General features: G+C 42.8%; 1 protein-coding gene across 2 annotated transcripts in view; it reads left to right on the plus strand.

Annotated features, from left to right (window-relative positions):
• Positions 1 to 19541, plus strand: part of LOC137521144 (glyoxal reductase-like) — a 219118-nt gene extending 199577 nt beyond the window's left edge. Inside the window, exon 7 of one of the 2 annotated variants that reach the window (XM_068240002.1) lies at positions 15877 to 19541. In XM_068240002.1, coding sequence (XP_068096103.1) covers positions 15877 to 15978 — 102 coding nt within the window. In that variant the 3' untranslated portion in view covers positions 15979 to 19541. The remainder of the gene's footprint in view (positions 1 to 15876) is intronic. The other variant, XM_068240003.1, reaches the window with a different exon arrangement.
• Positions 19542 to 24342: the final 4801 nt, after the last annotated feature.

The following is a 24342-nucleotide window of genomic DNA, read 5'->3' on the forward strand; positions in this document are numbered from 1 at the left end:
TGAGCAGTGCCACAGGCTGATTGCCACCATGCCACGCCGCATTGAAGAAGTCATTTCTGCAAAAGGATTCCCGACCAAGTATTGAGTGCATAACTGAACATAATTATTTGAAGGTTGACTTTTTTTTGTTTTAAAAACACTTTTCTTTTATTGGTCGGATGAAATATGCTAATTTTTTGAGATAGGAAATTTGGGTTTTCATGAGCTGTATGCCAAAATCATCAATATTAAAACAATAAAAGGCTTGAACTACTTCAGTTGTGTGTATTTGCATCTAAAATATATGAAAGTCTAATGTTTATCAGTACATTACAGAAAATAATGAACTTTATCACAATATGCTAATTTTTTGAGAAGATCCTGTACACATGTTTATCTCATCATGTCACTTCGGATGTCCTTTAAAGGACTTACGAGGCCAAATTCTGCCCCCAAAACCTTAAAAAAGTTAACTACCTGCATGAGTTTGTATGGCACGGAGGACGCCGTCCGCGCCCTCCATGCCGTTCCGCCTGGTCCCCTCTGCGCAATAGCCCCCCGAAAGGCTGCGACCCCACGGTCCGGGTCGGGATCTGCAGCCTGCAGAAAGATGGCCGCCGGAGCTGGCCACGGCTGCGCAGTCCGCATAGCCGCTACTGCAGCTGCGCAGCTCCAGGGCCAACCCCCCGATCCACGTAAAAGGCAGCGTGGATCGGAGGGTTGGCCCTAGAGCTGCGCAGCCGCAGTAGCGGCTATGCGGACTGCGCAGCCGTGGCCAGCTCCGGCAGCCATCTTTCTGCAGGCTGCAGATCCCGACCCGGACCGTGGGGTCGCAGCCTTTTGGGGGGCTATTGCGCAGAGGGGACCAGGCGGAACGGCACGGAGGGCGCGGACGGCGTCCTCCGTGCCATACAAACTCATGCAGGTAGTTAACTTTTTTAAGGTTTTGGGGGCAGAATTTGGCCTCGTAAGTCCTTTAAGCAACCCTGTGCGGCACTTTGCAGTTAATACTCATCGAGGGAAGAAGGGAGCTACTGGGGTGTTGCTGGGCACTCTGTACTTGAGAGGAGTATCGATTTCACAGAGACGGAAAAGTGGCTATTTGAATTAATTTTTAAGGATTTAATTTTAAAGTATTTTCTGAAGAATGCTTTTTTTCCCCACTAGGAATTGCCCTAGTAAAAGCACTGTGATGTGATTGTGATTTTTCTTTTTGTACATTTCCCATGCACCTCAGCATGATGTATGTAAGGACCCGCAGACATCATAATTTCTATCGGAATTGTCCTTTCAATGCAATGGAGAGCGGGCATATGGGGATGGCTAGAGGTTACCAGAGGGGCTGGTGAGTCTATAATGATCCCTTAATAGACGATGGTATGCTTAAAAGCATACCCAGCGCCACTGCTCAGGGTCCCTTTTAAAAAAGGCATAAGTTCGATACTTACCTCAGTAGTGGGAAGTCTCTGGATGACCCAGAGGCTTCTTTGATTCTTCACCAGACCCTTTTTCACGGCTGTGCTTGCGTTCATGTACGAATGTGGCCGAATGCCGTGCGTCTGCGCAGTAGCATGGAGACACTTGTGCAAGAAGGAAAAAAGCCCCACATGAGCGGCTTCATGCTACTAAGCTTTTCCCATTAGTTAAACATCAATAGACTGGGGACTACTAATACTGTCACTAATATCACATGACTAGAAATGGTTATAGTTGGCCAATAGGAGCAGCTTAGTAGAGGAGACAAGAGTGGTCACCATTTAGAACTCTAGGCTGAGATTTACATCATAAACAACTGCACACAGGTTCACTTTAGCTGTCACTTCCATATTGCCTTATAACGTCTGCTTCTCCCTCTGAAAGTACTAAAAGTGGAGTAGTACAGGTAACCTCAGATTATGCCGCTTGTTATTGCATATGTTTTTTTTTTTCAATACTTTAGGTTGCTTTAGTTTGCGTTAATAAACGTGCAGAAACTTTCAAAAGCAGTGATCATAATAACTTCAGCATCAGTTAACACAGAGGAGCCTAGGAAAAGTAGTGTGTGACTAGTCATGTTTTCATCTGTTGTTTTCATCTGTTAGCAGGGTTTGGTAAGAAGCCGATGTGGAATGTCAGTATATAGACTGCAGTGCTGCTCGGATACCCCTTTTCAAAATCCGGATCCGATTCGGATCCGGATACCCAGATATCCGATCCGGGTCGGATATCCGAGTTCAAACTTTTCTGATCCGGATTGGATATCCGACCTCAGTATCCGGGGTATCTGGACGGATTCGGATATCTGGATAGAAAAAACGGAAGTGACCTTTAAATTGCTTTAAAAATGTTTATTAGGGTAAATGAGGCATGTAGCATCATTATTTTTTAAAGGGAAACACTAATTGATGATGTGGGGACTTAAAATCCTCCCCCACCCAAAAAAATAAAAAGGCTGTCAATTAACATCAGGACTAGGTTCCAGACAGGTCGTGCAGCCCACATTGTGTCCAAAGTCCAACCGCACAACTGGGACATGGCAGTTTTCAGCCCAGACACCTCCAAAAAATCGGTGGTAGCAGCAAAGGAAACAGGAGCAGGGCAATGCAGCAGGTGTAACGTCTGCCATGAGCATGCCGGATGTGGCACTTGGCACATGGCAGGTGGCCTTTGGCACATGGCACTTGTCATGTGGCCCTTGGCATGTGGCATTTTGCACGTGCCAAGGGCCATGTGCCAAGGGCCACATGCCAAGTGCCTAGGGCCACGTGCCAAGTGCCACGTGCCGAGTGACAGTCAGACAGCAAAGGACAGGACACTAACTGTCACACTGGCACTGCTCAGCAGCACAGCAGTTCTGTAGTAAGCTAACACAGTAATACTACTACTCTAACAACTACTAGCACTGACTGCAGTACTACAGTACTAACTACACAATAACACAATAATCCTATTCCCTAATCCCTAACCTATACTGTAGCTAGCTAAGGCTAATAGCTGGCCAGCAGACAGCAGCTGGCCTGGTCTGTGCACAGCACACACACAGACACATAGCAGCTGCAGCAGGCATGCAGCACACACTTTGACTGTCACACAAGGAAATCAAGCTAATTAACAATACAATAGTGTTGTGATAGTGAAGGGATTAATCACTGAAGAGCTTTAGGTTTATCACTGTATACAGCACTTGCTAGGCCTGCAGCACTGGAGCATGTCTCTCAGCATTCACACAAGCAAAGATGATATTTCTCATCATGGCAGCCCTCCTTATTATACAGGGGGGCTGGCCAGGATTCCTTTCTGTGATTGGGTGCCAGGGCTTAGGCTGGAAGCCCTCTGATTGGCTCAATGAGGTCAGGTGGGGCTGGCCAGGGTTCCCCTCTGTGATTGGTTGCTAGGGCTTCTGCTAGGAGCCCTCTGATTGGCTCAATGATGTCATCTCCTTAGTTACAGTATTCGGATCCGGATATCCACATGATATCCGCGGATACCCGGGTATGCGACCAAATATTTGCAGATAGCTATCCGTATTTGGGTCCAGGAATCCGAATCCAGTCGGATAGCTGAAAAAAGGTCGGATATCCGGGTTACCCGGATATCCGGAATCCGGATGAGCAGAACTGCTAGACTGTACCAGTATGGAATTTTGCAGAGTCATACTAATCTTAAGCACATCTAGGTGGGTGTCATTGTATGCCACATGTGTCATGTGAATTCCCATTCTATAGGTTGTGTGTGGAACAACAAGGGTGATAGTTCAGCAGTTTCTGGATGGCTGGAGTGTGCACTATCCATGCACTTCAGTCACCAAGTGAAACTGGCCCTTTATAAGACACAGTTCAAATGTAACTCATCACTTTGTTCATTGTTCGCCTTCTCTTCTGATGTTGAAATAACAGGAAGAGAAACTTTGAAGTTATATTATTTTGAGCATTGTTGATCATGACTAGACAAATTGTAGAAAATCTGCTGATCAAGCTTAGAAAAACTATCTTCTGCTTACCTCCGCAAAATTATGTGGTCACATTTTATAGGGAAGAAGAGGCTATTTTATGGTATGTGTATGAACATTCACTTTATAAGCACATAAGGTTTTGTAAGATTGTGGAAGTATATAATGATGCTGGGCAACCAAGACAAAGACAAATAACATTTATATAGCGCTTTTCTCCTGGCGGACTCAAAGAGCTTGAGCTGCAGCCTCTAGGACACACTCAGTAGGCAGTAGCAATGTCAGAGAGTCTAGCCCATGGACTCCTTACTGAATAGGTGCTGCCTTATTGAACAGGAAGAGGCGAGATTTGAACCCTGGTCACCTGTATCAGAGGCAGAGCCCTTAAGGTGAGCTAATCTTTTTAAGCCAATTTTACCAAATCTATGGGTAAATTGAGTGAATATATTGAATAGATACTTTCGGGAATCCCTTATATATCATAGAAATAGTAAGATTGGATGTAAAAGATCGGATCATTAGTAGCCACCATTAACCGTTAGACTATCCAGCCAACCACCGAAATAGGTTTCACTTTCCAACTTTAATAAGCAAAGACAGCAGAAACCTGCAGTCTAGTTGATCACCATTTTCAGCTGGGACTATGGTCAGTTCTATGAAGCTAGCTGCCCACATGGTGTGGTGTGATTTTCGCACGGTAAGATGGGGCGTGCCAGAGTGGGTACTGCAGCGCACCACACCCACTGTAAGCAGATTGGTCCCTGCAGCAGACTGCACTGACAGGGAAATCCATATGGCCCTGCCCCCCCCCCCATGCATTAGTGTGTACCTTCACACTGGAAGTACATCACATCATTTCCCATGATATGTGCATGTGTGCCGCACCACTACCGTGACCATCTATAAAGATTGTTTACGGTGTCATTGATAGAGATGTCGCGAACCTCCGATTTTCCGTTCGCGAACCTTCACGGAAGGTTCGGTTCGCGGAAAAGTTCGCGAACCGCAATAGACTTCAATGGGGATGCGAACTTTGAAAAATAGAAAAAATTATGCTGGCCACAAAAGTGATGGAAAAGATGTTTCAAGGGGTCTAACACCTGGAGGGGGGCATGACGGAGTGGGATACATGCCCAAAGTCCGGGGGAAAAATCTGGATGTGACGCAAAGCAGCGTTTTAAGGGCAGAAATCACATTGAATGCTAAATTGCAGGCCTAAAGTGCTTTAAAACATCTTGCATGTGTATACATCAATCAGGAAATGTAATTAGAGTTCTGCTTCACACTGACACACCAAACTCACTGTGTAACGCACGGCAAACAGCTGTTTGCGTAGTGACGGCCGAGCTGGACTGGTGCGCACCGTGGCGAGAGTGTAGGCCGTGGCGATTTTAAAGCCCATATGGTCGCCGGGCTGAGGTAGCTCAATGATAGAACAAAAATGACTGTCCAGCTGATCAAATTTGGTCTGACCACAATGAAGCAACAACCTTATTATCTTCTTGTATGTAGGTAGGCATAGGTAGGAGTCCCAGTATAGGTAGGTAGGCATAGGTAGGACTCCCAGTATAGGTAGGTAGGCATAGGTAGGTGCCTCAGTAGTTAGCTAGGCATAGGTAGGAGACCCAGTATAGGTAGGTAGGCATAGGTAGGAGTCCCAGTATAGGTAGGTAGGCATAGGTAGGTCTCCTAGTATAGGTTGGTAGGTGTCCCTGTATAGGTAAGTAGGTGCCACAGTAGTTTGGTAGGCATAGGTAGGAGTCCCAGTATAGGTAGGTAGGCATAGGTAGGAGTCCCAGTATAGGTAGGTAGGCGACTCAGTAGTTAGCTAGGCATAGGTAGGAGACCCAGTATAGGTAGGTAGGCATAGGTAGGTCCCCTAGTATAGGTAGGTAGGTAGGTGTCCCCGTATAGGTAAGTAGGTGCCCCAGTAGTTAGGTAGGCATAGGTACGTGTCCCAGTATAGATAGTTAGGCAGGGCCTGGCTGGCACAGTAATAACTAATTACCAAGGTCCAGCTGCAACAGATAGGGCTGTATAATGTCAGTGAGCAACACACACAAAAAAAAAAACACATCAGGAGAACATTAGCTCTCAAAAGAGCTGTTGAGGGGTGCTATAAAAGCAATAACAATCAGCCAGGAGCAAGCCAAGAGCCTAACTAATCTTTCCCTAGGAGAAAAAAATCTGCAGCAGCTCTCCCTAGTCTGTCTATTTGCAGCAGGCACACGAATGAGTGTCATGGCCAGCGAGCCTGCCTTATATAAGGGGGGGGTGGGGCTCCAGGGCTTAGTGTAGCCTGAATGGCTACAATGTGCCTGCTGACTGTGATGCAGAGGGTCAAAGTTGACCCTCATAGTGCATTATGGGGCGAATCGAACTTCCGCAAAAGTTCGCCTGGTGCAGGCGAATGCGAACCACCAAAGTTTGCCTGGAACCGTTTGCTGGCGAACCGTTCGCTACATCTCTAGTCATTGACTCCCATAGAGTCTTGCAACATGCGGTACCAATGCACTGCAGCTTCTGCATCAGCCAGATTGCTTCAGTCCCATCGCACTGCGGGTAATATGGCCTGCCTCACTGAAATGAATGGCCACTGCGATGAGCTTTTGGCTTTAGTTGTTTTTGAGTCACACACCTGCAACAAGCATGCAGCTAGTGATGCCAGAACTGAGTCAAAGCATCTAATGTGCATACTCATTCTAGCCCAGCGATGTATAGTATTAGAGGCAGAGCATCAGCACAGAAGTCAAGCAACTGGGATTGTTTATTAATGAATGGAAATGGCAGCCTCCACATCCCTCTCACTTCAGGTTCCCTTTAAAAATGAATGTGTAGGCAAAATTATCTATACTTATTTCCACTGTGCAGCCCTATCCATGGCAGGCGTCACATACCCAGTTTAGAGACTCGATGAAGAGGTTGGCTTCTCTTGTACCTCGTACTAGTGTGCTTACCCCAGCTGTAAAGATAGAAAACATTTTATGTGGAGTGCAAGGTTCCTGGACAGCTTATGTGACAGCAGGCCCAGGTTTGGTGGAATCAGCTGTAAGCCTCAACACACAGGGAAAGTACTGATTGGGGAAAACAGATTCAAGCGGTCTGAGGCCAATAGTGATGGAGCAGGTGGGTATAGCCAAAATCAACAAAAGTGGAGCAGTCAGGAGAAGAGTCAGGCAGGCCAAAGTCATTACTTCGTGGCGCAGGATAATCAGCAAGCATAAGCAGGATTAGGCAAGCTAAGGTTATCAATGGCAGGGCAGCATCATTAGCAAGAAGTTGCAAGGCCGGGAAAGCTGAGAACAGCAATAGTAGTGCAGGATGAACAGCAGACACTAGAAAAGTCAGGAAATCCAGAATGGTGGCCATTTTCTTTTGCCATCATTTTAAAGAACATGTCACATTTTTGCACACGTGAGAATATATAGAGGCATGAAAACACATTTTCACCAAAAGCTTTGATGTCTATGAGCATTATATGAGTACATGCATGAAAATGTATGGGCATTTATGTAAAAAGACATCTTTTTCCAAATGCATGGAATTCAAAGGCCATAAGAGAACACATGTTCAAGAAAGGTCTCACAAAATGGTTCCATTATATTTTCACACAAGTGAGTTCTAGACAGGTAAATGTAAATTTCAGTGCAGGAAAGACTTTAGTAAAAATTCCAGCTCAATTCAAAATCAAAACAGGAAATCAAATTACAGAAAATCAAATTGGGTCTGGTGTAGATCTGATTTTTCTGACTTTGCAGTGGCAGGAACAGTCTGCAGCCCTGTCACCACTCAAACATGGTTGTCTCTGCTCACTCCCACCAGCATATTCACTGAGGCAGAATGAATTAGCCAGTACATACAAGTGGGCCTTGTGACAATATTACATAAAGAGGGTCTCATCACTGACGTGTGTACCTATCATCAGGAAGTCAGCAGGGTCAGAACAATAATTTCATGGTTGGCATTTTCAGAAAGCATAGTAAGAGCCTCATTCCAATGAGTACCACGTCCAATTCACAAAACCTCCGCTGAATTAGTATAGTCCCGCCATACATGGCTATAGGAATTCGGATGCTACAGAAAACTGCAGCATGCCATCCAGAATGGCACCTGCATGCGATTCGGACGGCAAGCTTACTGCCTGAATAGGAACCGTTGCCCCGTCCAGCTTGTATGCGGGGAAACACTGCGTATTCTAAGGTAGTGGAAATGGACCCTAAATAATAGGCCCTATATATACCTAACAACTACAAACTAAAAAAAAAAAGCCTTTCTCCTCTCCATGTATCTAAAATAGCTTACATAGCGTAATTCTACATAATAATGTATGCCTTGTTCTCTGGGGAGTCGTTTCGTTTTCTTGGTATACCGGGATATTTATTTAAAGCCCAGTTCCAGGAAAACCCCCTTATGCAGCTTCCACTCCTGGTACACTAAAATCGTATAAGATATAGCCTGTTGAGAAAACAGTACAATACGGTCATTTCTTTAGATCATAAAAATGGGCATAGGACCCTGGTTTTTGACCCCCTTCAACTATCGTCTCTCGGCTGCCAGGGAAGGCTACGGTAAATAGGTCTGGAAGCCTAGGACATGTGCGCTCCACCTCCTCCCTTTTCCAGTCAAGGAAGACCACATTTGTGTTTTTCTGGACATTCACTTTAAAGGGAAACTAAAAGGGACATGGAGGCTGACATATTGACATATTTGTTTCCTTTAAAACAATGCAAATTGCCTGGTCCTCGGCCTCTAATACTTTTAGCCATGGATCCTGAACAAACACACAAGATCAGATGCTCTGACTGAAGTCTGACTAGATTAGCCACATGCTTGTTTCACGTGTGTAATTCAGACACCACAGATGTCAGAAGGATCAACAGGACAGCCAGGTAACGGATTTATTGAAAGGAAATAAATATGGGAGCCTTCAAATGCCTCTCACTTAGGTTCCCATAAAATCCTTGCATACATGTATTGGAACCTTTCTCCATCCATAATGGTAAATGTAAAGTTGAAGAGAAATCGAGAGCCCAATATGGTGTAGTATGTCAAAATTGATTGGATAAATGAAACAGTGAGATGGTAATACTCACAAACACGGGTTACCACCTAGGTAACCACTCATTAGGCAGGTGAGGAGATTAGACCTGTCCTCACTCAGGATTAAGAAGTCGCTCTCTGTAGATAGGAAGAAAGGGGGTAGATCACCCCTCCACCTGGGGTGGCCTCAAATATATTGGTAGGTGAACAGAGGCGCCAGAAGGATAAAAGTACATAAAATGTTTAAGTCCAGAGGTGCTCTGCTTGCTATAACTGAATTGCTGTTGTTTATCCCCTGCTTATTGCCTGAAGAAGTGGGCTGTGCCCGCGAAACGCATTGCATCTTTGGGGTATTTTCAATAAATTTGTATATCTATACAGTCCTTGGTGTCTGCTTTAACGGAGGCGAGTCCACCACTTCCTCCCAGCAATTTTTAAAAAATGTTATGTACTTTTCCTTCTGGCGCCTCTGTTCACCTACCAATATAATGGTAAATGTAGTAAACGGTTCCTATTCTTGGAATAGCTTTTGTGTATTTTTGTTGCATAATTATTTAAACAATTTCCGAAGTGACGCCATCAAACACCAGATAGTCAGTTTAGCAAATCTGTATACCAACTTGTAATTATTATTTCCTTATCTGTCCAAAAGTGGCCACATATGATACCATGTTTTATATGTATATATTGTTTTCAATTTCAAAGTTACAATTGTTTTTATCTGCTGACTGTAACTCTTTAATTTATGACACACGTGCTCAATATTCAATAATTATGAAAAGTACAGTAAATGAAAACTTTGGTCTATAAATCAAGAAATTTACAATTTACCTTACACCATTATATTTTCTGAAAATGTATCAGAATCGACTCTTTATTATAACTGATAGGCCAATATTTTTGACACCCAAATTTTGTCTGTAAATAACGGGTGGCCGGCCTATCCATGGGTTCTATATCGGGGTGATGTGTGCGGTGGCCCTCGTATGCAGAGTGCACTGCGGAGTGTACTGCAGAAGATATAGCTACCTGTCCTCACTCCGGCTTGCTTCCTCTAGTGTTCCCAGCAGCTTTCTGAACTGACTACTAGACCTCCAGGCTCACTGCGGTCACATGACAGGGCCCTAAGAAGAAGCAAGCTGGAGCAAGGACAGGAAGATATATATTCTGCAGCACGTGTGGTACATTCTGCAACCACCAGAATACTTGATTACGTGGTCTGCATGGGGGTGACGGCGGCACATCGGGGGTCGGCCAATTGGGGGGGTCATAGTTTTTGGCCTATTTTTTTAGTACCAATACTCTCGCTTATATTGGAAAAAATTTTTTTTTATCTGGGTCTCTTATTTTCCCTTAATAAAGATTATTTGTAAGTTAATTGACCACTCACTCCTCAGCACCTGCTTTCCATTTATTTGGGTCCATGCAGGATAAGTATGGATACCCTACCTCTGTGCACCCTTTGTTGTCCTGTGCTCTCCCTTTGCTCCCCATAATTCTTCAGAGAAAGTCAAACTTTTAAACAGGAAGTGGCAGGTACAGCATCTCTCTCTCCACTCACACCCCTTTCCCGCTCACTAAGCTCACTCCCAAGTGTCCTGAGTGAGCATTTTGATAGATTTTGAGGAAGCGCTGACCCCAGGAAGTTCTTCTGGCTTTGGGGCTATTTTTAAATTCGAATTCTGGCACCCCCATATTAAAATTTAATATGGGGGTGCCAGAATTCGGAAAGGAGTGGAGGCCAAACAGAACTCATAAAAGATGACACAAGACAATGTAAGAAGTGTGCGGGGGAAAGGGGAGGGGGCGTGATTATTGTGTACATGTGTTTATTTTACAGGTTTGTTTTCAGGTCAGACGTCCTTTAAAAATATAGATATTTTCTGGTTATTCCCTTCCAATCTGTTACAGAGGTGATCCTTTTGCATGTGAACATACCATTACAATATAATTGTATTGTGTTAGCACAACATATCACTTTAAACGTAATCTTACTCTCCAGTCCGAAAAACTGGCCCATGAGTACATTATACCAGTATCAGCTATGTGAAAGACTTATCGCAAAACACAGTTTACATTTCCCGTGCTTTACATGTGATTAATTTGCAAATCATTAAGATGAACATTGGTTTATTGAAGATAATGCTAAACAATATTATTCAATTAGGGAAACCAACAGCTTTGGGAGTTACATAATCCTATTGCTGTGAGCCAATTGGCAATATAATTGGAAGATACAACTTCATATATGAAAGCCTGGCGCTGTCAGGAATTGCATTATCCCACTTCAGTTTTCCTCATTAAAGTATTCCAGTCATGAGAGATGTTTTCTGGGCTCTGGCTATAATAATTTCTAAATCACTCACCTGAAATAAGTATCCAGAGCTTATGTGAACCTAGTGTCACACTGGGGTGTTGCAGCCCAATGTTATCACACTTCTGACTGCATGCATGCGATAACATACATATAGTGGAGCTTACAGTACATACAAAGTATGACTCACTGCAACTGTAATGCTGGGCATACACGGCCGACTATCTAGCAGATAGTGCGACGGTATCGAGCCAGCGGCTCGATGCCGGCGCGTCACCGCTCGTTCCGCGCAGATCGATTCCCGCTTGTCCCCGCTTGCACTTCCTTCTCAGCGCTTACCAGCGCTTCATTTTTGCCTATTGTCCGCCTGTGGGTATCAAGCCAGGAATCGATCCACGCGGTGATCGGACATGTCGGAAATTATCATTCAAGCCATCAGCGGCTCGATTGATAAGAAGAATCTGGGCCGTGTATGCCCAGCATAAAGGCTGCCAGATCGATCAACAGATAGATCCTTCTCTGATCAAAACTGATCAGAGGGCCAGTGCACACCAAAAACCTCTAGCACTCTGCAAAACGCTAGAGGTTTTTGAAGCAGATTTTCAGAGTGATTCTAGGTATGTTTAGAGAGGTTTCTAAACATGCCTAGCGTTTTTTGGAGCGTTTTTGTGTAGCAGATTTCATATATTGTTACAGTAAAAGCTGTTACTGAACAGCTTCTGTAACAAAAACGCCTGGAAAACGCTCTGATCTAGCGTTTTCCACTTTCCTATACTTTAACATTGTGAAACATTCTGAAACGCCTCAGAAATCTAAAAAATGCTGTAGCCCCCGAGTTTGCATTTGTGGAAAAAACGAATCGGTCTGGTGTGCACAAGCCCATTAAAATGCATTACCTAAGCAGTATTCAAACAGCTAGCGTTTTTAAAAATGCTCCAGAACCGCTCTGGTGTGCACCAGCCCAGAGAGGGTTCTATTGGCTGCCCATACACTGCACACAGATTTTAAATCGATTTTAGCATGAAATAGATTAACAACCTGTGGAGCTGCCCCTGCTCACCGCCCCCCTTTTGGTCTTACCCAGCCAGCAGCAATGATATTACCTGTCCGCAGGCGCGAGTCCCCAAGTCCATGCTGTCACTTTCTTCTGTTGGCCTTCTTCTCCATCTCTTCTTCACTTCCTGTCCTGTGAGAAGGTGAAGTTCAAACAGTAGAGGGCGCTCTACTGTTTGTACTTCCCCTTCTCACAGGACGGGAAAAAAAGTGAAGGAAATGGAGAAGAAGCCGCTAACGACGCGCTCCCGACCCGCTGGCGATCGCGCAAAATTTTCCACCTGGACAGATCAACTGAATGGATCGATTTAGGATGGATCAATTTTACAGTGATCAAATCTGTTGTATATCGACGGGAAATCAACGTAGTGTATGGGCACCTTAAATGTGTACTTTGGCCTCAATTCACTAAGCTTATCTCCTGTCTTTAATAACTCTTCTAGAGTTGTTACCATGGTGATAAGGCATGTAGTATTCAGGAAACATTTTACCTCAGGCAAACCTAAAGTTAACTCTTCTGTCTTTAAGTTAACTCTTTAATCCTTAAAATAACTCCAGAGTTAAAGACAGGCTGTTCATTAACTGCGTGTGAAAATAACTACAGAGGAGGTAAATTAACTACAGAGGAGGTAAATTAACTACAGAGGTGGTAAATTAACTACAGAGGAGGTAAATTAACTACAGAGGTGGTAAATTAACTACAGAGGAGGTAAATTAACTACAGAAGAGGTAACGTAAGGAATGAAGAGATAATATAACTCTCTTACTTGCCTTATTATCTCCAGCATGATCTTAGTGAATTGAGGCGATTGTCTGGTATCGCACAGCATGCCTTGCAATATTCCAACAGATTCCAGTGCACTGCATTGCTAATGCGCCAATGTGAGTGGACCATTACAATATAATTGCAATGCGTTTGTTATTACATTGTCCAGCGCAACATGTCAGTGTGAAAGTAATCTAAATATTCCTTTAAGTTTTCTGACCTGCCGACAAAGTTGTGGTGAGTGGCTCAGAAAACCAGCGGATTAGTATGTCAACCAAATAGCTAGCAGTCTCCCTTTATTTTAAACTGGAAACCACAGCTATTTTTGTGTGTTAGCTTTGGACAGGGTACAGCAGGGGCGTAGCAATAGTGGGTGCAGAGGTAACGACCGCATCGGGGCCCTTGGGCCAGAGGGGCCCCGAAGGGTCCACCCTCTATCACAGTATTAGCTCTCTGTTGGTCCTGTGCTGGCAATAATCACTTCTATAGATGCTTTGAATAGTGGTAATCCTTAACACACTGGTGCCCATCCCTTTTTTGCAACTCTGACACTGGAGTTGTCCTTGGCAGGTTTTGGTGCGTCGTATCAATTGTTATGTGTAGAATGCTTGGGGGGAGGGGGCTGGCACCGAGGCCCACAGCTCCTTAGCTATGCCACTGGGGTACAGGGTATGGAAAGGGTAAAAAAAAACAAAAACTTTTTTTTATTGCATTTTCAATGTCAAATTTAAATTTATAAGAGCTGTAGGTGTTAACCAAGGGTGCAATAATCAGATATAATTTTCATAACAATATGGATATTCTGTAAGTCAAATAAAGTCAATGTTTGGATGCCAAAATATGTCTATGCTTTTTAGTTCATGACTTCAAGAACAAGTTCACTTAAATAAGGGCTCTTGCATATGGACAGCTGAAAGTGGTGAATTCACTGCCTGGCAGTTGCTCTCTTGCACTAGCTGGGAACTTGTTAGTGATCAGTACAGGTGCTGGACAGGCAGCCTATCTGAGCGCAGCTGTGCTGAGTTGCGACATGTTGCGGTTCAAGTGTTGTCACGAGTAGCGTTACAAACGCTGCCATTCGACTGCATTGAAATTGCACCCGAATAGCACTGGTAGGCAGCAGACGAGACACTGAACTGCCCCGACACGCGTGCAGTTCACCCTCCTGATTGCAAATAAAAAAACGTAGCAACATGCAGTACTTTTTATAATCTGAATAAAAAATAGATCATATTAAAAATCGGAATTGCATGTAGTGTGCAAGAGGTTTTAAAGAGACACTGAAGCGAGAATAAATCTCGCTTCAGTGCTTATATTCAGCAGGGGCATGTGTGCCCCTGCTAAAACGCCGCTATCCCACGGCTAAACGGGGGTCCCTTACCCCCCCAAACCCCCCACCTGCAAAATCTACGACCAACTTGGTCGTAGATTTTGCTGCTGTTGAGGCAGGGCTAACGGCTGCAGCCCTGCCTCTCAGCGCCGTCTGTCAGCGGCGCATCACCGCCTCTCCCCCGTCCCTCTCAGCGAAGGAAGACTGAGAGGGGCGGGGGAGAGTCGGAGATACGCGCTGACAGACGCGCGTGATGCAGGGCTGCGGTGGTTAGCTTTGCCTCTATGCGGAAGAAATGTCGGGAACAACGGAGGGGATTTGGGAGGTAAGGGATCCCCATTTAGCCGCGTGATAGCGGCGTTTTAGCAGTGGCACACATACCCCTGCTGAATATAAGCTTTGAAGCGAGATTTATTCTCGCTTCAGAGTCTCTTTAAGGTGGCCACACATCATACAATTAAAAGATCCAGTTTTTCACCAATTTAATTATTTTGATGGGTTGTCCCAAAAAATCAAGAGCTTTTCTTTGTTTTCAATCAATAAATCAGATCAAATTTCCCATTTTTTTTTTCGATTTTGGAGATTGGACATGTTGGAAATTTCAGACCAACTTTATTAAGAATTGTATGGTGTGGGATGGATTGTCAATTACAGTTCCAATCAATTTTGTCTGATCTTTCAATTATTTCATTCATAATTGGGGGAAAATTGAACATAGGTTTGTGGTACATTGGTCAGATTTTTGAATTGTTACATCAGTCAGAAACATTGATTGCTATTCTTGAATTGAACAGATATTTGAAAAATGGTATGGTGTGTGGCCACCTTTAGATATAGCCAGGATAGTGATACACAAGATGTAGATGTGGCAGCAGAGTGCTGCTAGCTTGATACCCCTTTTCCCATGAGAAATCTTTACCTTTTCTCGAAAAGATCATGGATGTCTGTATGGCTGATATTGTGGTGAAACCCCTGCCAAAGTATGATGACAGGACCTAGGTCCTAGCATCACATTGTGGGAGCCGTCTACCATTGTGGTAAATAACGGTTGTTTCCAACTGCAAAGCAACCAGTATATCCCTCTGTGCATGTGTAGATCTAAATCTGCGTAATATGTTGGTGCTTTATACATACAATAAATAAATATATAATATATGTATATTTACAACTTTTTAGCCTATCACATTGTTAGGGGGTGTGGTTATAGATAACGGAAGTTGGCGTGGTCTGTTTTTTTTTTTCATATCTGCCAGTAGTAAAGTTGATTACGCGCAGGCTGATTGTGGATCAAACAATATGAACAAATTACATGGCGAATATCAATCATTTCTTGATATTTCTCCTATTTTTTAACTTCTCACTCTGCAATGTATTTATTTTTCCCCCCCTTTTCGCTAAAGTTCCTCTTTAAGCTTATGAGCTTTTGGCATGACTGTAGTTCTAATCAGTGGCTCTGTGTCTGACAGGTGTTTGACTTTCAGCTGCACCAGGCTGACATGGAACGTATATCATCTCTGCACTGCAACCGGAAACTCATTCATCTGACATACCCACTGTGGAGGGGATGAAGCCAGAATCCAGACACGACTTACTCAACACTGGAGGCTCTGTTCTGGAAAGCACATAACAACCACTGTTATACACATCTTTCAAGAGTTATTATTGATGAGCCAACAAGCCCGCACTTCAAAAACACTATTTCCTGAAAAGTGATGTTGTTTCAGAGCATGCTGCTTAGTTTTTCATTTCAGATGAAACATATACTTAAAGCTGAACTCCAGACATAGCACTAAGGATAAATCCACATCTCCGCCTACAAGCCATGGCTTCAGCGTCTGGCTGATATGAGCTAAAGTCCATAGAGTGTCGCTGGGAATGGATACACTGCACTGCCACTTTATACTTCAAATTAAGGTACTAAATATTTTAAAAAATGAATCAGCCATTTATGACATGGGCAGAGTATGGTGGTAATGGATTTATCTTTACTACTATGCATGCGGTTAATTTAACCTGACACTTTAAAAAAAAATGTTTCATACTTATGTTGGTTGGGGGGATTCCTCTGAATGCTCCATGGGCTTCCCTGCTGTCCATGACCCCTCCTCTTCTGCCCGCAATCCTCCTCCTCTAAGTGGTCGCGCTCCTCTTCATGAATGAGCATGGACACCCCTGCACAGTAGTACGGAGCTGCTTGTGCCCAGAGAAAGAGCTTTGCAGAAGTGGATCCATGATACTGTGCAGGCATGGGCTACACTGAGCACCTGTGCATTGTTGCCACACTCTTACACAGAAGGGGGCGCGGCCACAAGCAATCTTCCCCTTCAATTTCGAAGATTCCAAAAGAGGTACCAGTGCAGGTATGGAGGGGGGTTGGAAGACTGGGAACGTCTCTGGACCATCCAGAGGCTTCCACCTACTGAAGCAAGTAACTTTTATGTGACTTCAGGTTTACTTTAAGAGATGACCCCTCAATAATAAAAAATGCATGAAGAGAGCAGACTGTTGTAACCCGCAGTGTGCCCACCAACCAGCTTTAAGTTTCTTTCAGTGTTCTGAACTTAATAAACAGAAATATGTGTGACTCCAGCGTGTTACTGTCTTTTACAGTATAAGCCTATTTGGGCCTGATGCAGCAACCTGCAGTAATATTGCCATGCACAGGCAGCATACGGAAATATTACACTTACATCCGCAGCAAGTACAGCGAGTTACGCTACAAGCGCGGCCCGCAGTACTCAAGTAGTGTGACTGTTACTACGGTAATGAGCATTACTAACAGTGATGTTTAGTAGTAACCCATGTTACCATAGCAATGGTCAAGCTAACACCGTAACTTGCGGTACTTGCTGTAAAAGTAAGTGTAAGATTGTCATGTGCTGCCTGTACACAGCAGTACAGTAGAATCCCTTTATAGTAACCTTTAAGGGACCTGGCCAAGTAGTTTACTATATCAGAATTGGTCATTGTATATTTATACACACACATTTGCTGGTAATTGAGGGCTGAGTTTTCTATATCCATAGGTTTACTATATCAGAGTTTACTATAACGAGATTCTAGTGTATTTTTGCAAGTTGCTGCATCAGGCCCTTTGAGAGGAAAGGGCGGACAAAATCTTTTTTTCTGTGGCCTAAAATTGTCCTCATGTTACCCAACCACACCAAACCAAAGAGTTCAAAGGGAAGCTCCACTTTTACTGAAAAATGCTGTAGAATTATTCAGTCTCCAACAGGACTTTTTGTAATGTCAAGTGTAGAAAGTATCTTTCTATTTCAGTTTGTGGCCAGCTATGTATTTCTAAGACTATACCTGAGATTACTCCTTCACAAGCCTGCAATCTGTGTTTTCTTTGCGAGTACAGACTGCCTAGGAACTTCCTGTCTTGCTACATGAGTAGGCACTTGTTATTTATTTTCTACACTTGGACTTATACATTGAATGGACTCTCCCATATCACAGTTTCAGTTAGGAGTTGTGTGAAGTACCTGTGGTACAGAATTATATGTAAGCAAGCTGAAATAATGTCTGTTCTAAATCCCTGTATAGAGCTGAACTGAAGGGAATGCAAAGTGGAGTTTCACCTTAACGTGAACCTGAGACCACAGGATTTTTATTTACTTGGGGCTTCTTCCAGCGCCCTGTAGTCTATCAGCTCCCTCAGAGTCCTCTGGTCCCCTCTGCTACTGCTGTCTGCCCCAACAAAGTCCATGGCTAAGATCAGTTGCAGACTGCTGCGCCCACCCCCTGGCCTTCCTTCCGGCTGAGCACCTCCTCGATGGCGCTCTCATGGCCGGGAGCATTTTGCGCTTAAATAACTACAAAACTTAACTGATTGCACAGGCAGAGAGCGATCCATGGGAGCACAGTCAAGGAAGCGAGGGTCTGAGCTGCAAATGTGCAGTAGTCCCTGGGATCCCTGACTTTAATTTTGCTGCAGCAGCTCCCTATATTAGACCAGGAGGATGCAGAGGAATCCAACATACTACAGGGGGCTTAAAAAAGCCCCAGGTAAGTAAAAATCCTGTGGTTCCTCTTGCCTCAGGTTTAATTTAAATGGAGAAAGAAATTAAGTTTTAATTACCATGGCTCTCCATCGTGTCATTGCCCCCCTCCAAAAGCTCACGAAGTGGACCAGTCATAGCCTACAGTGCATGCATGATCCCGTCCGCAGGCCTGCTTGACCATGATGCTGTGGCTGGGACTGTGATAAACGCTTTTCCCCATTGGAGCTCAATCAAGGATGCCTGAACTTGGGACCTTGCAATGTGCAGTAGCCCTCGACTCATCTAGTTGGAGAGGCATGGGAGGAAACCGAGGGACCTACAAAACTATGAGGGTCTGGAATAAATACCAGGGAAGTAAAACTGAAATTATTTCCCCCACTTAAGGTTCACGTTAAAGAGCTTTGTATTAATCTATACAGTAGAATCCCTTTATACAGTGGAATCTCTTTATAGTAAAGTCTATGGGACCTGACAAGTAGTTTACTATATCAGAAGTTTACTAAATCAGAATTTGCTATACATTGAGTATATTTATATTTATACAGAACCATTTGCTGGGACCTAAGGACTGGGTTTACTATATCCAGAGGTTTACTATATCAGAGTTTACTATAACAAGATTCTACTCTATAAAGTATCCCCCAATTATATAAGTTGTTATCCTTAATTTTACATAATCCTTTCCTTGTATTAACTACCCTTGTGTCAAAAATGCAAAGCATGTTGTGCCAGTAAGAATATCCCAGGAAAGTCCATCTTCCTGCCCTGCCCTCTATACTGACCACACCTGTGTGGTATGATAAATCTCTCCTCCATCAGTTGTAGTGACATCCATAATTATGAGGTGGGTCGCATAGTTAAAACTCTCAATTACAACTCAGGGGAAACTAAAGGGGCATTTTTCATTCAAAGGCTATGAAAGTCTAAATAAAACAATAAAAAGTAATGATAGACGATTGGATTAGAAAGCAATATCTTCTCATATCTGTAACTGCAGTTACATGTTACACACTGACTACACTGTAAATGCATGGTTTGAAGTGTAATGAATGAACGTACATGTGTGCCAAAATACTGTTTTTTATCTGTCATAATCAAAAATAAAGTTATTCTTGGTTTTACTAGTTTGTTCTCTCCTTCATTGTCATGCTGCTGAGAGAAATACCACACATGTGACCTGCATTTGATTTTGTATCTGTTAGCTGTTGGAACCAGGCTGGCTCCTGTAAGCAAAATATTCACTTTTTCTTTCAGTTTTTATAAATGAGTCCTGCTGGGGCAGGAAGCATATTCATGCTGAAGAATACAGGAAAATTGTACAACTTCTGTTCCCTGCTCACTACACAGTGGGAGTCTTCCTCTATGCTCCCTCATATCTCTCAGCAATACCTTGCACTGGGTTTTTCCATTGTCTGTTTCTGAATCTTTCACATATAGAAGCTCTGATATTTGACTGTCACTTGGTAAAGTGGATAACAGCATCACACCTTTTAGTGCATATTTTAGTTCTCATAAATTAGCAACGCACAAAGTTTTATTTCTTGTATTGCACATCTGCACATTTTGTGAAAATGTATTTAAAATACAAGTTGGTTGATATTGCTAATTAAGGTCCCATTTTTAAATTTGTTTTAGTACTGAAAGTGATGCAATTTCAATGAAATAATTTCCATTGAATTTTTGTAGTCTGATCCTGAAAAACAAACAAACAGATTTTCGCACAACACATCTTTTTTTGATGTAAGGCTTTGTTTCCAGATGGATATTAACTTGTTACTGGACCGAGTGCAGTGAATCTACGTCCCGCAGCACTTCATCTGAGGCACGCTCTCATGCGCATTCTCGTTGCCGCCCATTTGTGCACAGATCAGTGAATGAGAACACATTTCCCATTCACTGATTTAAAGCGACACTGAAGCGAAAAAAAATATGATATAGTGAATTGGTTGTGTAGTAGGGGTAATTACTAGAATATTTGTAGCAAAGAAAATATTCTCATATTTTTATTTTCATATATATAGTGTTTTTTCTAACACTGCATCATTCTATAATATGTGCAGATTACACAACACTCAGCATTCAAAATGATTCTTTCAGAGCTGTCTGTAAACTTATGACCTCTCCTCTGGCAGAGAAAAAGTAAATAGTTCAATAACAGTTGAGATAATAAAAGTCAGAAAACAGCCCTTTCCACGACTTTGAAAGTCGTAGAGCTTAATGGCTTTTTTGCATAGAGATAACAACTGGAGTTTCTTAACTCTTCCTGTACTGGAAACAATTAGACTGATGTATCTGATCTTAATGTTTTATTTCTTAGCTGTACTACACATACAAATCATAATATCATAATTTTTTTTTCGCTTCAGTGTCTCTTTAAGTGCCTGTGATCAATGACCACCGATATCAATGGGATGAAAGTAACACATACACGCATTTCTTCCTGATAGCGTACTAACAGTACGCACAGGAAAATAAAGTGGGGGACATCTAGTGGCCAAACAGTAAAATTACACCTACACACATTTTTTTTTTTATAAAAATACATACATCTCCCATTAAAATTAACCCCTGGAAAACAAAAGTTTGCTTTCTTAAAACCGAAAGTATTTGTGATGATTCAGGTTGGGGTGAATTATCTCAAATACTTTCTGTTTTAAGAAAGCAAACTTTTGTTTTCCATAGCATTTTAGTAAGGGGGCTTTTTGGACCATTGTAGCCCCTTACACACTCCAATAAGTTCTGGTTCACCCTGAGCTTGCTGGTTAGTCTGTACCTCTGTGAGATAAGATACACATTGTTTTCTATGGGATAAGAGACAAGCATGGGTACCATTTCAGCATAATTTAAACAAGTATCAGGTACCAAAACAAGACACTGAATTGATATAGGTGATTAGACAGATATACTGTATTGCCTGATTACATTTTGGCAAGTATATAAAGAGGTCAGAGAGACACAGCTGTCAGTTCCAGGGATTGCAGTACCTTGCTGAATAAAAATAGAAGCTTTAAAGGTAAGCAGAGAGTTTGCAGAACAGGGAGTGTTCTCCCTAATGTCAATGGAAAGTAAATGTATGAATGGGAAACGTAAGCATTCTCTGTTGTTTTCTTTAGTGTTCTTTCAATGTTTTTCTTCAAGCTCAGTGAAGAATGAAATGGCCTACAATAATCTGTTATTTAAGCAAAATGCTGCTCAACAAATATATGTGAATATTGGTACGCAGCTATTTCTATTCAGCTCATTTTTTTCACAATGGGAACCTATCATTTCAAAAAATACAGTCACAGACAAAAATATTGGCACCCTGCCATTTATGTCAGAAAATGGAAGAACACAAAAAAAGCAGAGGAATAAAAAAAAAATCTAACAAGCATGGAAGAGGTTCACTGATGTTTTGGGGCTACTTTGCTGCTACGGCATTGGTAGTCTTGACTGTTTGCAAGGTATTATAAAATCTGAAGACTACCAAAGAATTTTGGAGCGGAATGTTGTGCCCATCGTCAAAAAGCTAGTTCTCAGCCAGGGATCATTGGTCTTACAGAAGGACAAGTGTACTTTAAAAGGCACCCAAAATGGTACAAGACAAAGCGCTGGAAAGTTCTAAAGTGGCCAGCAGTGAGTCCAGATCTAAATCCCATAGAGCACCTCTGGAGAGAGCTAAAACCGGCAGTTGGGAGAACAGAGGATCTGTTTTTATAATGTATAGAAACTGTTTACTTACCCTCATTCACATTGCATTCCGTTCCCCTTAGCGTTCGCATTGGGGTTTTTTATCGCAATTTTTTTTTGATTCCCGGGTGCTTGGGTGGGTGTTCCATTTTTGTGAAAAACGCTTTTCTAAGCGCTTTTCCCGAGTGTTTTTTTAATTCACTCCCTGAAGTGAACTCTTTGACCCGGAAAACAAGAAATACAGTGTTAAGGAAAGGTGGGGGGAAAGGCTGCGCATCCCTAAACACATGTTGCAATTGAATGGTTAATCGCACAGGCATACACCGCCTCTGCCAGACTGAAAAATGCATGCCCTGCATCCAAGACAAGTGCTAACATTCATTAAACTAGGAGGAACTTTAGCTTCCAATATGGTTTGCATGCAAAGTATATTATACTAGACACTTGCGCCACGGTGAGGCAAACCTCCAGGCAAGTGACCTAACCTAAATTTAAAACCTTGGGAGCAGCTAAGCAAAAAATGTGTAACGTACATTTGGTTGAACAGCGAGGAGAACGCCAGCGCATACCACTAAGGCTGCATCTGAAATGACCACCAGCTCAGTGTGCAGCACCTAAATAGATTTTCTGCACACTTCACATTCAATTCAGATGCAAATCATTTGCAAATCTGCTACTACTTATCATGCAAACAGGAAACTCAGGAGGAGGGGCTGGGAGCAGCTAACCTGACAGTTACATAGTTACAAAGTTAAGGAAAGGTGGGGGAAAGGCTGCGCACCCCTAAACACATGTTGCAATTGAATAGTTAATCGCACAGGCATACACCGCCTCTGCCAGACTGAAAAATGCATGCCCTGCATCCAAGACAAGTGCTAACATTTATTAAACTAGGAGGAACTTTAGCTTCCAATATGGTTTGCATGCAAAGTATATTATACTAACAGTGGTATAGTATAACTATACAAACAGTGGTATGCGCTGGCGTTCTCCTCGCTGTTCAATAAATACAATGTATTTATTCTTTAAAATGCGAACGCAATCACCCCACAAAGCGATTTTGTGAGCGTTCATCGCTCTTCCTATACCTTTCAAAATGATACAGGCACCGCTTTGCCGACCGAAAAGCGGGCGCAACTTCCTGATATGAACATTCTCACAGAGATTCATTGCTCAAGTGTTTTTGGGGCGATTTTGAAAATTGCTTGCACTTAAAAAAAGGGCGAAAACGCCCCTAGTGTGAATGAGCCCTTAGGCCGGGTACACACTCAAAACGTGCAGGAGAACAGTTCCTGAAGGCGTTGCGGCGTGTCGTCGGGAATCTGCGGTGCGACGCTGAATAGCGGGGGTAGTAGTTAATTTACCCGAAGGTGAAGCGCCGATTCCTGACGATAAAATGCGCCGGGATGCGTCATACCGCAATGCATCGAAACGCAGCGTCGGGTGTGAAAGGTAAAATGAAAGTCTATGGACTTTCCTTTTACCTTGGTTAACGCAAAGTATAGACTTTGCGTTAAAACGCCGAAAGAGGGCTCTGGTGTGAAAGAGCCCTTAGAGGGGAGACTTGAGAATGGTATAGTCTGACATTACCAGGAAACAGCAGTAAAATTGGAACAGGAAATTGGCAAAAAGATGTATTAAAGATAAACAATGAGATAGCAATGTACATTAGATATTTGACCTCTTGCAAGGAATGTTCCAATACGTGTTTTCTAAGTGACATGACTGGATGGTCATATGCATTCTACCATGATAGGTGTGCAGCTAGTCCAGCTGCAGAGGCCATGTTAATGGATGGCTAGGATACCGATATTCTTGGTAATATACTGTATACTTTCATTTCAGTATTGTTGAAAATAGTGTTTCTATGTTTGAACCTACCAACATTGAAACTACTTCATGACATCAATGTTGTTGAAGTACATGTACTGTTGATAAATATAATACAATAAAAATCTTTTGTTGAAAAAAATGAGTGAATATACTTTGTACAGATGGTTTAGGTAGTCCCTCATAGTACGCAAAAGTAGTAATATTGTACAATCAAGATTGTACTGTTAGTGGGCACCTTTAGGATTACATTAGCATGTCTGAGCTAGACAAAGCCCATCTCATCATTCAAACTGCATGTGGACTGCTATTTTATCTAAGGAAAGCATGCTCATCCAATCAGGACTTCTGTTTATCATCCATTCTATGTTATAGTGTAGTCCAACCGCCTTGTGAGAACTTTGTTTTAAAGTTGCAGTGGAACAA

The sequence above is a fragment of the Hyperolius riggenbachi genome, chromosome 6 (genome assembly GCF_040937935.1).
Source record: "Hyperolius riggenbachi isolate aHypRig1 chromosome 6, aHypRig1.pri, whole genome shotgun sequence".
Classification (NCBI taxonomy): Eukaryota; Metazoa; Chordata; class Amphibia; order Anura; family Hyperoliidae; genus Hyperolius; species Hyperolius riggenbachi.